General features: G+C 42.9%; 1 protein-coding gene across 5 annotated transcripts in view; it reads left to right on the plus strand.

Annotated features, from left to right (window-relative positions):
• Positions 1 to 11,966, plus strand: part of MINDY4 (MINDY lysine 48 deubiquitinase 4) — a 65,120-nt gene extending 53,154 nt beyond the window's left edge. For all 5 annotated transcript variants that reach the window (XM_042043517.1, XM_042043521.1, XM_042043518.1 and 2 more), the window contains 3 exons: positions 2,181 to 2,361; positions 5,990 to 6,062; positions 10,803 to 11,966. In XM_042043517.1, the coding sequence (XP_041899451.1) occupies positions 2,181 to 2,361; positions 5,990 to 6,062; positions 10,803 to 10,851 (303 nt within the window). In that variant the 3' untranslated portion in view covers positions 10,852 to 11,966. The remainder of the gene's footprint in view (positions 1 to 2,180; positions 2,362 to 5,989; positions 6,063 to 10,802) is intronic.
• The last annotated feature ends 2,394 nt before the right edge of the window (positions 11,967 to 14,360 follow it).

Below are 14,360 nucleotides of genomic sequence, written 5' to 3' on the forward strand. Positions count from 1 at the left end.
GTCAGATGTTGGAGTGGGCTGCCCAGGGAGGTGGTGGAGTCCCCATTCCTGGGAATATTCAAGAAACCACTGGATGTGGCACTCAGTGCTCTGGTTGTCAAGGTGGTGCTCAGTCAGAGGTTGGACTCAATGGTCCTGGAGGTCTTTTCCAGCCTAAATGACTCAGTGACTCTACTCCACTCAACAGCTGATGCTTGAAGAAGCAGCCAAAGGAATCCTTGCAGTGAGGATGGTCCTTACTTTGTCAGCAGCACGGTTCCATGTTGTATTTTCTACAAAATATGTTTTGCATCTCGATGTCAAAGGCAGCAGCTAATCCTCAGCTGGTTAAATTGATGTAACCAAAACAGAGACTTCTCCCTTCCTAGGGAGAGGAGGATTTGAGCTACAATATTTTTAGACTCTCCTTGTTGTCTCAGAGTTCATGCCCTCGCTGCTTTCTGCAAAGATTGTAATTGAAAACTACACATTTTTGGAGAATGTTCCTACAGCCCTCAATCATCTGAACAGTTTGTCCTGGCTTCGGGGGGGGGGATGGTTCATGTGAGAGAGCTGGAGTGGACGTGGCTTTGAAAGTTCTGTATCTCTCTAATCTTTGTCAAATGCTGTTTGATGAAGCTGGGAAGTTGCTTTTGCAGACAAATGTAGGAAGAACACATTTTTAGGAGGAGACTGGCTGTTCTTTTTGGCTTTGACTTATCTGCATATTAAAATATGCATGTTTGTGAGACTGAATCTTTTCATCTGTGTCCCTCTAATTTGCCATCTTTTGTTGAAACTCTGTATTTTCTTTTTTGATAACTCCTCTTATGAGTATTATTGGAAGCTTGTAAAAAAAATTCTTTACTTCTGAGCCAAGAATTTACTTAAAAAGCAAAACTGTTGTATAAAAGGCTGTTTTAAATAGATATTAGCAAAGTAATGAGTCAGGGAACAGTTACTTAATTAGCTGGAGACTTGTTATCTAACATCAGAAGAAATTCTCATTGGGGAAGGCAGCTGAATTTACACTCATAACACTTTAGATATAAAGTCTAAACCTCAATCAGGATGAAAACACAAACTCCTTATCGCTTAGGGTGAACTCCTTATCACTTAGGGTGCTGGTTAGAGTTTTGATTGCAACAGAATTAATGTTGGCTTCTTCCTTCTGGCATTTGCCATTTGCCCCTGTGCCCATGGTGAAGACCTGAGGGCTGCACTGTAGGACCTGCATGCACAAATGTCTATCTAGAAATCATGTGTAAGAATTTTTCTGTTAAAAGTCACTCACTTTCCACGAGGGGTTTTTCCGTGAAAAAAGTCCTGAGAGCAAAATGGCTGAAAGCAAAATGTTTAATTTCAGATTTCAGTTTCCCTAAGCAATTTCTCCAAGGTATGAAGCCCAGCTGCAGTGCTGTTGGTACCCCCTTCCTCCATCCCTTATAGATTAAATCTCTGGAGTATTCTAGTTTAAAACATCTATGAATGACTATGGAAGTTGTTTTTATGCACTTTCTTACAGAATATTCAGGTTATTTATAGATACACTTTCAAAAGAAGGACAAAGGTTTAGAAAAGGCTTTTGTTAAAGTTTTTTTTTCACCTGAGCCTATTTCATTTTTAAGAATAACGAAGCAAAACAAATTCTGTATTGCATTCTTCTATAGCTTAAAATACATGTTTGGACTGTGAACTAGAAGATGATAAAGTGAAGGGAATGTGTTACATTTTTTATCCAGGAAGAGATTTTGGGCTCATTTGAGTTGCCCAGGCAGGGATGTCTCATGGCACCTGAGATCCTGTAAGTCTCTCACCTGGTTTCCAGTTATTGTTGAATGACAGCACAGCCTCCCATTGATCCAGTGTCCTATTCCTGACCTAAAATTACTGTGGTTTTACAGCTGTTGCAGAGGACAGGCTTCTTTTGGTTCAGCTCATCTGGGATCTGATCTTACAGCTGTAAGAGCACGACAGCTGGATTTCATTACCTGCCATAACTCAAGGCCTAATACTTGCTTTATTTGCTCCCTGATTTACCAGAGCTATTCTGGTCTGCTTCATCAACAGTCTATAATGAGCCTTCATTAGTGTTTGTAGACTACAATAAACAAATGATCTTACAAATTCTATGTTTTCCACAATGAATTTTTCTCTCCCCAACCCCTATGATACCCTAATATTTTCTATTTTTCTTCTAGGTTGGTTGTTACTTGAAGACCCCCAAGTTCCCAATTTGGCTGGTTTGCAGTGAAAGCCACTTCAGTGTGCTGTTTTGTTTGGAAAAGGATTTGCTCAGTGACTGGAAAACGGGACGGAGGTTTGATCTCTATTACTACGATGGCTTGGCCAACCAGGATGAAGAGATACGGTTGACAGTGGGTATGTGCAGCTCCCTGACTCTGCATTTCACCTCGGGATGGGGGCAGAAAGAAGGATCCAATAATAGAAAAAGTGATGGTTGCAGGCAGTGAATGTTAATTTCCCTAATTTGCGTAATTGGTTGTGGTGATTAATTATATTTCGCAAGGAGGTTTTGAGGATAAGCTCTTGAAAGGGTTAAAAGTGATTGTGTGTCACTTTATACACACTGGCAAATGTTTCAGTGGCACTGATTCCCAAGGAACAGGTTGTGATCTCTGCCTTACTCATACTCCCAGGACCATAAAATGTATTTTACTACTCCCATTCTCCTTCACATCATCTCACATCGTTTCTACAGGCAGAAAGTGCAGGCCTCCCATTCCTCACCCTAAATGCCTGTAGGAAAATGAGCACACAGGATGAGGAAACATGAAAATCCTTGCCTCCAAGGCAAGAAGATGCCAGTAATCTGCTAAAAGAGTTTTGTCTCTTACCTGCCTGGAAGCACAAGCCTGCAAAAGGTCTTCCAGCTTGTTACACTCCTTTCAGGGAACCATGCCAAATTACACAGCTGCTTTTACAGTAACTACGTATTTCTCCAACTGGAGGGCATTTGGATGAGTATTCTGATCCTTAGAAAGCACCTACTTCAGTATGTTCTCCACCACTAAATCCCTGTTTGCTAATAATACCCTACCTACCTTTTGTTTTCTTTCCTTTGGTATTTTTATACAATCTCATCTGTGATTCTTTGATAACCACATTCCTTCTCAATCTTAAGGAGCCGCTCTATTGTAGTCTGCTCTTTAGAAATAAGTTGTCTCTATTCCTTATTTGCACCGACATCCAGGTTTTTGGGCAGGACGGGTGTTGTATGTTCTGCCTGAGTCCCTGGGGCAAAGCTGTTCATGTGCTGGGAGTGCTGGGGGCTTGAGAACCTCACGAGATGTGGTAGTGAGTTCAGTCATCTTTCTGCCTGTTATTTATCCTCTTACTTTAAAGAAAGCCCCTGTCATTCTGCTGTAGGGGTCACATGCTCAAAAAATGATCAGTTTTCCCAGGACTTTGGTTGCCAGCTGGTTCCCACATCCCAGATAAAATTGACACGGGTGATGAAGCTCAGCACAGGACTAGAGGCACATTTTTTCTGTTGTGTTCTACCACATAACATCTGGTCCAAAACAGGTATCCTAATCTGTCTTTCCATCACCAGGAATGTTTCCAAAATCTAGAGCTGCCAAGCCCTGTAAGATCCCTGGATGAGAAATTCCCCAGAGCACGTATAAATTTTTCCCTTTGCTGTCCAGCCTGCCATGGCATTCCTGTGTGTTTCTCTCCAAAGCCTAAACGTGCATGGAGTTGTAGATATCTCTTTGTTGTGGCCATAGCCCCTTCCAGGGTTTGTCCCAGTAAATCCTTTGTTATCTGTGAAATTCTGCAAAAGGCAGTAAAAATGCAAATATTTTCATCATTCCACAAAAACGCTGTCCTGGCTCTGGCTGTGCAGTAATCCCTTGGTAGGTCTGGAGAAAACTCTAATTATTTTACATCCAGAAGGTAACACTGGTCAAACATCTAAACCCAGAGCACAGGAGCAGATGGAAATACCAGAATGCTGAATATTGCTGGTATTTTCCTTGTGGAAATCCCAGGCAGGGGTGATGTTTAGGCAGCATTACCTGGAGATGCAGCACGAGGAGCTGGGCACTGCCCCAGCCACGTCTCCCTGCTGCTGATTAGCAAAGCTGGTTGCTTTACCTGAGCAAGAAGGTGAATTCCTTGAAATGGGAATCCTGCTTATAATTAGGTAAAATTACCATCAAGGTCACATTTCAGGAAATAGTGAAGAAATTGTGCTGGGCAAGAAAGGCAAAAAAGACAGAAGAGTAGAATTATATTTTGGGAGTAGCAGCAATTGCTACTTCATATTGAGAATTTGCCCTGCTTTTCATACTTAACCATTTCCCAAAATGGAGACAAGAAATATAAAGTTCCTTCATAAAAGCAGGTTAATGACATCAACATACCATCATAAAGAGAGGAAAATAATAATAAATCTTTGCATTTATTAGAAATTCTGGATAGGCAGAGAAGAGCTGTAACAGTGCTGGTGCTCAGTTTCTCACTACCTAGAAGTTCAATATACATATTCCTTGCCTGTTACTGTAAGATACACCTTTATGATACTTTTTTTCGTATTTCTTTGTTATGGAAGCGTTCCATTCAAACCTTTTGTTGGAAGAATTCAAGTCTAAAAATGACAAAATTCATCCAAGTTGGCAATGGAAGGGCAGTCACGCCGTTGTGCCTGTCCTCTTACCAGCGCTGTGGTCAGGACAGTGGCCTAAGTTGCACCAGGAGAGGTTTAGAGAAAAATTTCTTCACAGGAGGGGTTGTCAGGCCTTGGAATAGGCTGCCCAGGGAAGTGGTGGAGTCACCAGCCCTGGAAGTTTTCAAAAAACGTGTACATGTGGCACTTGAGTGTTACAGTATTTCCACACTTGGAGTCATGGGTTACGTGGTGAACGTGGTGGTGCTGCTGGGTTGATGCTTGGACTTGATGATCTTAGAGGTTCCAACTTCTATTATTCTGAAATTTTGTGTTACAAACTCTTCAATATTATGACAAAAAAAGGTTCATTTAAACTTAAAAGATTCCTGTGTGTCTCTTAAGTTCCTGAGGATCTAGAGGAAAAACACCAGTACTTGATGTACTTTTAAATATTGTCCATTTCCCTCTACTCCAGCCCTTGCAGTCATCCAGAGTTCTCTGCATGCGTTTGTACCCAGCAGATCAACACACAAGGGAGAGCCAGGTCCTTTCTGTGACACAAGAGAGCCAGATAGATCTGAGACTGGCAGTTGTGAATGTCAGAACAATCCCCTCCCATCCTGTCTACATCAGTCTCACTGAAGCAGACCCAAATCCTACACCCTGCTTTGGCAACGTGCGCTGCTCACAGTCCATTGGCTGGGTGACAGACAGAAAAGAAGAAAGAAAGAAAAAAACCCTGGTCTGCTGCAGTTTAAATGTTTGACTCCAAAACAGGAAACAGCTGAGCAGACTGACATCCAAGCTGGTGGCAGGATGTTTTGTCCCTGGGAAGCTCAGCTCTACTTTCACTGTTGACAGATGCCATGTCTGAGACAGTGACCTCTCTGTTTTCCCCGAACACTGCAATTGCCTCTCGGTCCCAAGGGAATGCTCACAGCCTGGGGAGGCTCTCTGATATCCCACACAGCATCATCTTCTCCTGTCTGTGCATTGCTTGCTGAACAGTCAAGGGGCAATCTTCTTCTCCAGGGTGAAAGAGTCCTAATCCAGTTCAAACTGGACTTGTGGTTTCCTATTCAAGTGTAGCACTGCCACTGTCCTTAGCATCTGAGTAACAAAAGTTACTCAGTAATTACAACATCAGTGGCAAAATAAAAGCCTCGTGACAGCCCTGCAGCACAGTATTTCATTTTCTGATCTGTGGTTTTCCTTGAAACCATCTCTGTGAGTCATCCAACCTGGCTCAGGCGTGGTGATCAGTGGTGGATGTGGCAGCAGTGGGGCTCAAATCATCTGAGAGGTCTTTTCTGTGAGGTTCTGTATGAGTAGAAATTTCCCCAGCCACTAACAATGTCTGTTATCTCTCTGCAGATACAACTCAGGTGTGCCCTGAAAATAAAGAAAATGATCTTACTCCTCCACTTGAGCACTGTATTAGGACAAAGTAAGTGAAATTACAGTTTTTCATACAGATATATTCAGTTGTTGATACAAGTCACACATGTGAGGCTGTAGAGTCAAAAAGAATATTTCAGCAAGTAAAGCTGAAAAATCACTGCTTAAAAATCAGAAAGGATCTGAATGGGCCGGGCTGTGGTAAGTATTACACATTTAATTATGTGTTACTGTAATTCACATTGAACTCTCCAAGGTGTTCGTTCTTAGAGGGACCTTCACTACATCACCAAGAACTGACTGAGCCAAATTCAGTCAGAGAGCACAGCTTGGCTGCAGTAGATCTAAATTTAGATTCCCAAAAGTGCTTGATGCCTGTTGCAGAGGTATAATGAGAAAAGGAGAAAATTTATTCCGTTTTCATCAGTCTTTTCTGAAGAACAAAAGGGGCAACGTGGGTGTTATTGTCAATATCGTGAAGCCCCATTGAACAGTCTCAGTTTTCTGCAGCTGTCTGAGGACAGCACAGGCTGTCAGGACCACAAAACAGCGCATTTTGTGCAGTCATTCATGACAGTTCTTAGCTCATATTCTCTCCTTAAATACAAGGTTAGTTCCTGTCATTTTGGGATTTTCGTGGGCACTTTGAGGCCTGTGTGAGCAATTCATCCAAGTCATACTGAAGTTAATGGGAACATTTTCAGCTTAGTGAGGCATGGAGGAAGCCAAATGGAGAAATTTAACTGGGCAGAAAATTCATCTTTATATGAATTCCAGCCTGGCTTTGGAAGTTACTATCTGAATATCTCTGGAGCAAGAAGTGAAAGCCTCATTGTCAGAGACCATAACATTTGTTCTATCAGCGAGCCAGGCAGCTTCAGGTTTCTCCTGCAGTTCCTCTCCTGTCCTTGCTACAATTTGCTCTGTAAAAAAAAACCCAGCAGAAAACAAATAAATAAGGACAGTGGCTGCCAACGATCAGAAAGTCACTGAAAGTTAGAAGAGGCATCCTGCAAGGTGACAGCAATGACATCAGTCCAGCCTTCCTGCACATACAGATGTTATTGATTCTTCATTTCCAGTGACACTTAAGCATGATTGCAAACTCAAATAAATAATGTATAACCTCAGAAAGCCCCACAGGGAGAATAATGCATGCAACTACTTAAAGTCTTAGAATATCTTCCATTCCTGGCGTTGTGTCAGAGTTATACAGTGTTGGTAGTGCTGCTTTTTGTTTGTTTTAAGTTCCCTGCTTTAATCTGCTGGAGAAGTACATTACCAGCAAATTCCAGTGTCAATTTATTTTGTTTGTAGCATTCTCAGCACTGTCTGATTTACCCTGGGCAGTCTGGCTCCTTGTTTTCAGTGTTCTCCCTTTGCTTTGAGGGTATTTATTTAAGCGTGGCCTTGCTGCAAAAGGTTTTTCATGTTAAATTTTTCCTTTTTGTTTTAAGAATTTTTTCTTCCAGCTGTGGAACAGTATATAAGGAAAAGTAGAAACCGACCCAAATAACTAAAATTTTAACAATTTGGCAGGTAAAAAAAGGGATGTTTTCTATCATACAGCCATGGAAAATACTCCTGAATTAATTTTTCATAAAGCAAAGAACTGTTGCTTATTTTGATGAAGAATTCATGATGAAGCTCCGTATCAGACTTCTCTCATCAAAAAAAGCAGGATAATTTCTCAGGCAGAGTGGAGAATTTCACAGTCTGAAGAATCAAGCTAGGACAATTAACTATCATTAATTGGTTTTACTGTTAATTGGGGGTTTTTCCTTCCATTCACATGCCTCAGTTCTGGTTTAATCCATGACAAGCCCATTGCTTATCCCAATATCTGAGCACCACCATCCTGTAACACACCGAGTTCTGTGCCTCACATCTGCCTGATGTTTGTTCTCTTACCCTCTCCTAAAGGAAAAACTCCATAGGTAGTAGGCTGGTTTGGCATTCAGATAATAATAACAGTAATAATAATAATAATATCAAAAGAATACTGTTAATGTTATTATTATCAGAAGAGAAGGGTGGTTTTGCTTCTGCCAGACGAGGAGGCTCATGTTTTCAGTCCCTATTGTATAAAACATCAGAGCAGTTTAGTTCTGAGTTTAAAGCAGGTAACCCTTCAGCTGGCTCTGGAATGACCAGTCACCACCAGGTATCACTGTAACCAAAAAATGGACAAGTTACAAGTGCTTTTCTTGTGGCTCTCAGCCCCAGACATCTGTGGCAGCAGTCGGATTCTGGCCCAGGGATGTCTGGAATGTGCATCCCTGAGTTGTTTTGGAGCTGCCGTGCAGACAACTTATCCTGTTCTTCCCTGAGGAATACTCTTATATCACAGTCCTGATCCTCAGCATTGGAGGAAATAATACCTGTTGGCTCTGCCTGAGGGGAAACAAACTCTGATCTGATATTTTAACCTGAATTCAGCAGTGTGTTTTGTTAACCCTCTGTGGTAGTGGGGCTGTGGGATACATGAGTTCACCTGTTGGCTGTGAAGTGAAACACCCAGAGGGAATTTAGTGGATAAGAAAAGAGCAGAGCCTGGGCATTCCACCCTGAGATACTGATGTGCTCCAAAACAAAACCAAATTATCAGCACAGGAGATGCTCACTGAGTGCTATTCCAGGCTGAGCATTGTTCAGGGCCTGGCCTGTTCCTCTTCAGTTCCCGTTAACTCTGTGACCCTTGGGTGAGGTTGTGCTTGAAGCAGATGGGTCAAATGTAGTTTTCCTTTTGCTAATCTGATAAATCATAATTGAATCAGCAGCTAGAAAATGCCTCACTGTGAATTACACTGTGGCAGGATAGTTTGGGGAAGTGATCCCCTGCACTGCCCAGGAGGTTTTGTATCTGTTTGTAAATAAAAGACTTGTTCGGCACCTGGAGTGAGATTCCTCACTCTTTGACACCTTTTCTTGTGCAGATAGATGCAAGGGGGGAAAAAGGTTTTATCTCATAGAAGCAAACAGCCAAAGGCTGCTTTGCAATCTAAAAAATGGTTTGAAAATAAACCCAGGAGATGAGGCTTGTTCTGAGTTACCTTCAGTCCTGCTTCAGAATTATGTTCTGTTGGAGCTCTTTGTGGAAAGCCTGTTTTAAAAAAGGCCAGTTCCTCACTGCACAGTGGTTAACAACATCCTTACCAACCACAAAAGTGGTGTCAGCAATGTGGGTAATTCCACAGGGCACAGTGCAGGCTCAGAGCAGATTTCATCTGGTGTCTTTTGGCCTCTGTGGGGCCTCTGTGGATCCCTCTCAAAACTTTAATCACCCTGGTGAGATAGAAAATTGCACCTTGGGAAGATTGGAGACAAAGATAAGGGATGATTTGATGCCATTACCTGAAAAATCCAATGGGGACAGAAGGTGGCAATTTTATTTTCCATTTGGTTTTTTAAGGGGTGACATTCCTAACCTCTGGCAGGGACAGCTCTCACCTCTGACAAATGCCAGACTAAACTGAATATCCACACATGAAACATACTTTAACTTAAGATCTGAGGCATCTCTGCTGTGTATTCCTGCTAAGTATTCCTGGGATGGAGACAATCTCTGGAATTTTTTCGATTTTTATTTTCTCAGCAGTGTAAAAAACAGAAGGGAAAAATTTCACAACAGCCCTCAGATGGTCACTTCCTTTGAGACACTGCCCTGAAGACTGCATGAATTCAGCTTTTGGTTTTGCTTTACGCTTAATTGGCTTGCTCAGCACAAGGACTGAGCTGCCATACCCTTGCTGACACATCCTGTCCTCAGTGACAGAAAGAATGTGGCACTGGCAGCTCCCTGTTCCCTCCACCCCCTCACCAATGTCTTACTACTCTGAGACAGATTTTCAGAATAGGTAGTTTGAATAGATCTACTCAGTACTGGGAATGCAACAGTTTAGTTCCTAGAAAATGGGGACCATGACCTTGCAAATGAGAAAAGCCACAGCCAAGGGTGAATTCATGCCATGAGGGGTCAGTTGGCTCACTTCAGGGATGTGACTGGAGAGCATCATCCTGCTTTCACCAGGTTTGGGGGCAGATCTTTGTCTTTTGCCATGGTTTGCAAACACATTTTGTGGCAAATTCAGGGTTGATGCCTCTTTTGCATTCAGTCACATTCCTGAGGTGGGAAGCTGAGATGTGGCAGCCAGTGCAGAGCCAGGAATTAAGAACATGGAAGGGTTCAGACTGGCCTGGAAACACTGTTCCCAGTGTACATCTTCAGTGCCATTCTGAAGGAGGAATAAGGGCAGAGAAAAGCAAAACCTCAGCACAGGAAAAGTGAAACATCACCATTAAAATGAGCCGTGGAATGCTTGGAGGAGCCAAGGTCAGGACAAAGAGAGGTGCTCAGTGAAGTGATCCAGGCACAGGATCTCAGAGTCAGAGGGTTCCTAATCAGAGCTGAACAGGAGGGTGCAAATTACCTCCTGACAGCTGACACCGAGTGTTCTGGTTATTTGGGGTTAATTCTTGTACCCATCTTGGGCATTCCCTAATTATTCTGTCCAACGTGAAGGTTCTTGTTGTGAATCAGCTGCTGCTGAGGACTTTCTGTTGCCCAGGAGAGGCTGGAGGAAGGGTCAGGACAGGGACCTCCAACCTTGGCACCTCAAATCAGGGGGTACAGCTCCCTCACTTCTGCCCCGTTTCCCACTGAGATGTGGTTAGTTACCCCAAACAAGCCCATCCCAATCTCTCTGAGGTTCCTTGGGTGGTTGAGGGCTGTGGGTTTGCCTTTCCAGTGATGAACTGATGGTTGTCAAAGGCTTGCTTTCATTTCTAGGTGGCAAGGAGCTGTCATCGACTGGAACGGCACGGAACCCATCTTGTGACTGATGTGAGCTGCGCTTTATTTGAGAAGACCAAGAGGAAACGACTGAATTAGCACATTCCTATTCCCACCAATGCAGGAAATGGGGCAGTTTGAGATGAGGAAGAATGACAAGGTTACAGGCTGGCAGAGTTTCACCTCAGTCACCTTGTGCTTCAGATATTTTGCTTACAATATAAACAACACTGACGTAAATTCCTCGTCACTGCCTTTAGCATAAAGCTCCTGAGGGCAGGCTGGGTTCCCACCACCAAATCAAGGTTACAGATGAAGCAGAGAAGTCGTCAACGTCCCCTTGAGGTCTCCTTCTGGATCCACTCTGTATCCTGCAATTGTTTGGAAGCATCTGATGGGAGATGCTGAACCCAGATTTCTCTCACTTTTACAGCCTTCTCTGTCCTGCCTTGTTCTCCCCTGACAGAACTCCAGTGCCACTACAAAACATCATCCAAGGAACAGATGTTCACCTCTTTACCTGGTGTTAGCAAGCCTCATTTTGCACTAAATAGGTTGGTGACCACCTGGGCTTTTCAGGGGAAGCCTGGCCTAGACCAAGTCCTCATTGTGTCATAAAATTGCAGTAGGGATTGTGGTTCTGTGTTCCCAAAATAATGCCATTAGTACGTTCCTAGTACTGGGTGCAGTTGGTGTGTAACAGTGCCTCGTGCTGATATAGCTCATTTTTCTTTCTGGTAAGAGGCAGCTGTATCGGTATCTTTACATTTATATCTTTATTTCTACACAAGGGTTTATTTACACCCAAGTGGCAGGTTAGATCTGTGGTTTGCTTCTTCATAACTACAAGAAAACAGAAGAGTTGTGTCGTTTTGAAATTCAACTGGTGCCTATCTGTGATAGGTGCCAGTTTCCATGGTAAAATAAAGTGTGTGTGCTGGAATGAGGTGGAGATGGATCCTGAAGTACTGAAGCCACAATTTGTATTCTGATTAATTCTGTTTTAGCAACACTCTACCAAAATTGGAGCAAGTTACTGTACTGAAGGATGGAAAAAATGCCTTGGGAAAAAAAGGCAGATAAATGGTGTTTCTAGAGTTATTCCTCTCTCCTGAGACTGAATATTTCATGAGAGTTCAATAAAGGACTTTTAGTTTCTGATGTTTATTGTAGCACCTTCTTCCTAGTCAGTGTGGAAACTCCTCTGGGTCCTGAAAAATGAGTGCAAAATCAATTTCCAGCAAAAATTCAGTGTTGTTCTGGGTGTAGGGTGGAGATACCAAACTGACTGTGCAAATGGGGATCTTGGGGAGTTAGCACTGGAGTTAGATTTGAAAACCAACTTGAATATAAGTTATAAAGGAGTACCAGAAAGGTTTAGATGGGCTTTGGATGAAGATCTGCCTCCCCCTTTGCTTCCCATTCAACCAAACTGTCTGTCATAGAATCACAGAATGGTTTGGGTTGGAAGGGAAATTAAAGATCATCTCATTCCACCCCCCTGCCATGGGCAGGGGCACCTTCCACTATCCCAGGCTGCTCCAAGCCCCATCCAACCTGGCCTTGGACACTTCCAGGGATCCAGGGCAGCCACAGCTTCTGTGCCAGAGCCTCCCCACCCTCACAGGGAAGAATGTCTTCATTGTACCCAATCTAAACCTGCTTTCTATCAGTTTAAAGCCATTATATGCAGTAAAGCATCTCAGGGTTCCAGTTATTTTAATTTTATTTATTCCAGTGGAATAAAATCCGTTTAATTCATATCACATAGACAAACTTCTTAAAACTTGGTGAGATCTGATCTCCCAAAGAGATTCAGCCTCTGAGACATCAGCAGCATCAGATCCATGCTCGTTCCTGACTCTGCTGCAGGGATGTTACATGGCCTCTGGCAAACCCTGTCATCCCTGTGTATTTGGGGATGTGTTTGTGCTGTCAGCTGCAGGCAGATTCAGTAATGCCTTTAGGATACCTCAGCTTGAGCTTCAGTGTTTCTGGGGAGTCCCAAACAGCCAAAGATCCCAGATGTAAAACCTTTTTCCCTCTTGAAATTCCTGTGTTCTGTAGTCCACACTTCGTTTCATGAAACAAATGCAGGTTTGATTTTCCCACCTGCCTCACAGGGCATCTGTAATATAAAATTTTGAAGGGTGCATTTGGACAGAAAATACCGTGGAGATGACAAATGTTGGAAGATTTTTGGAACCAAGAAATTCCTTTCTGTTTTTTTCCAGTCTAGTAAACCCACACCATTTATTTCAAAGCTTTAAACTATGTCAGATTGGAGATAACCTCCCACTCCCTGATAGCAGAGCAGCCCAGATAAGGGCTCCTCTGGGGCAGGAGGGAGCTGCTTTGGGACAGCCCAGATTTTATCTGACTGAAATCTGGATGTCTGCAGTGCAGACGTGTTCAGGGGATCTGTTCTCTGTCCAGAGGAGGGGAGGGTGTGGTGTGTCTTTGCTTTAGGATGAGAAGAACTGTTCCTATGAAGGGAGCCCAAGAGGATTGTCTCCTGTGGATTGCACCCATGCAGATGTAAGGATTTTTAGCATGTGAGAAAGAGGATGGGTTTGTTGGAAATGGTGGTTTATGGGTTCTTGTGGAGGGTAAATGAAGATGAGGAGAGGCCTTGAACTCTGTCCCTCTTTCTAAAACAGACTCCAAATAGCTTTGAGGCTCCTTCATCACTGGTTATGGAGAATCTTTTTGTTAAAACAGGTTTTTCTTACCTATTATCTATCATTGAGCCCTTGTATATTTGTTTGCAAAGTCCACTGCCCTCCTGACAGTGAATTAACTCCAGATTTACCTACCCCTCACTCACAAAGGTGGAAAAAAAGAACCTGGGCCACCTCCCCAAACCACCACCTGTGCAGGACACCTCAGCACTGACAAGCTCCTTCCACCATCCTTGCTCCTGGAACCTGAAAGCAGCAGGTTCCTTCAGCAGGGCTCAGTGCCAGTGCCTTTTATCAGGCAAAAGGAGTGGCTCTTTGGAAGAAATCTGCAACCAGAACATTAATTTAGATCTAAATACTCTCAAAAAATAATGCCAGAGCATTACCTGGTCGCTGCCTGCATCACGACTTGTGTGTTTTTATTCAATGTAAAGCACCAGCAATTATTTCCCTTAAGACATTACAGGGCTTTTTGGGTCAATCACACAAGGCAATGCAAAATGTTATGTGGCAGTGCACAGACCTTTGCACAGATCTGTGTAGAAACACATCCTGTGCACAACATGCATCCAATCTTTTTAAATTTTATTTTCCTCTTTGTTGTTTCTCTTTCTTTTTTTTTTTCATTTCCCAAACAATGTGACTTCCTGAACGGAACAAAACAGTGACCATTTGGTAACTGAGCATTAAAAGACACCAGTGACGTTGGCACTTGGTCTGCACGGTGTCTTCATTTCATTCTCTTTCCTTTTGTGGTATAAAAAATTACACCCTGTGCTGAAAACTGACCCCTTAACTAATAACAAACATGGCTTATTGTGCATGGAGATGAAGATGTGAGCAGAGTTACTATTTTGGCAGGGTGTCATATCTA

This window comes from Corvus kubaryi, unplaced genomic scaffold, assembly GCF_017639235.1.
Source record: "Corvus kubaryi isolate FWS band 111438036 unplaced genomic scaffold, C.kubaryi_AGA036_p1.0 37398, whole genome shotgun sequence".
In the NCBI taxonomy this organism is placed as follows: Eukaryota; Metazoa; Chordata; class Aves; order Passeriformes; family Corvidae; genus Corvus; species Corvus kubaryi.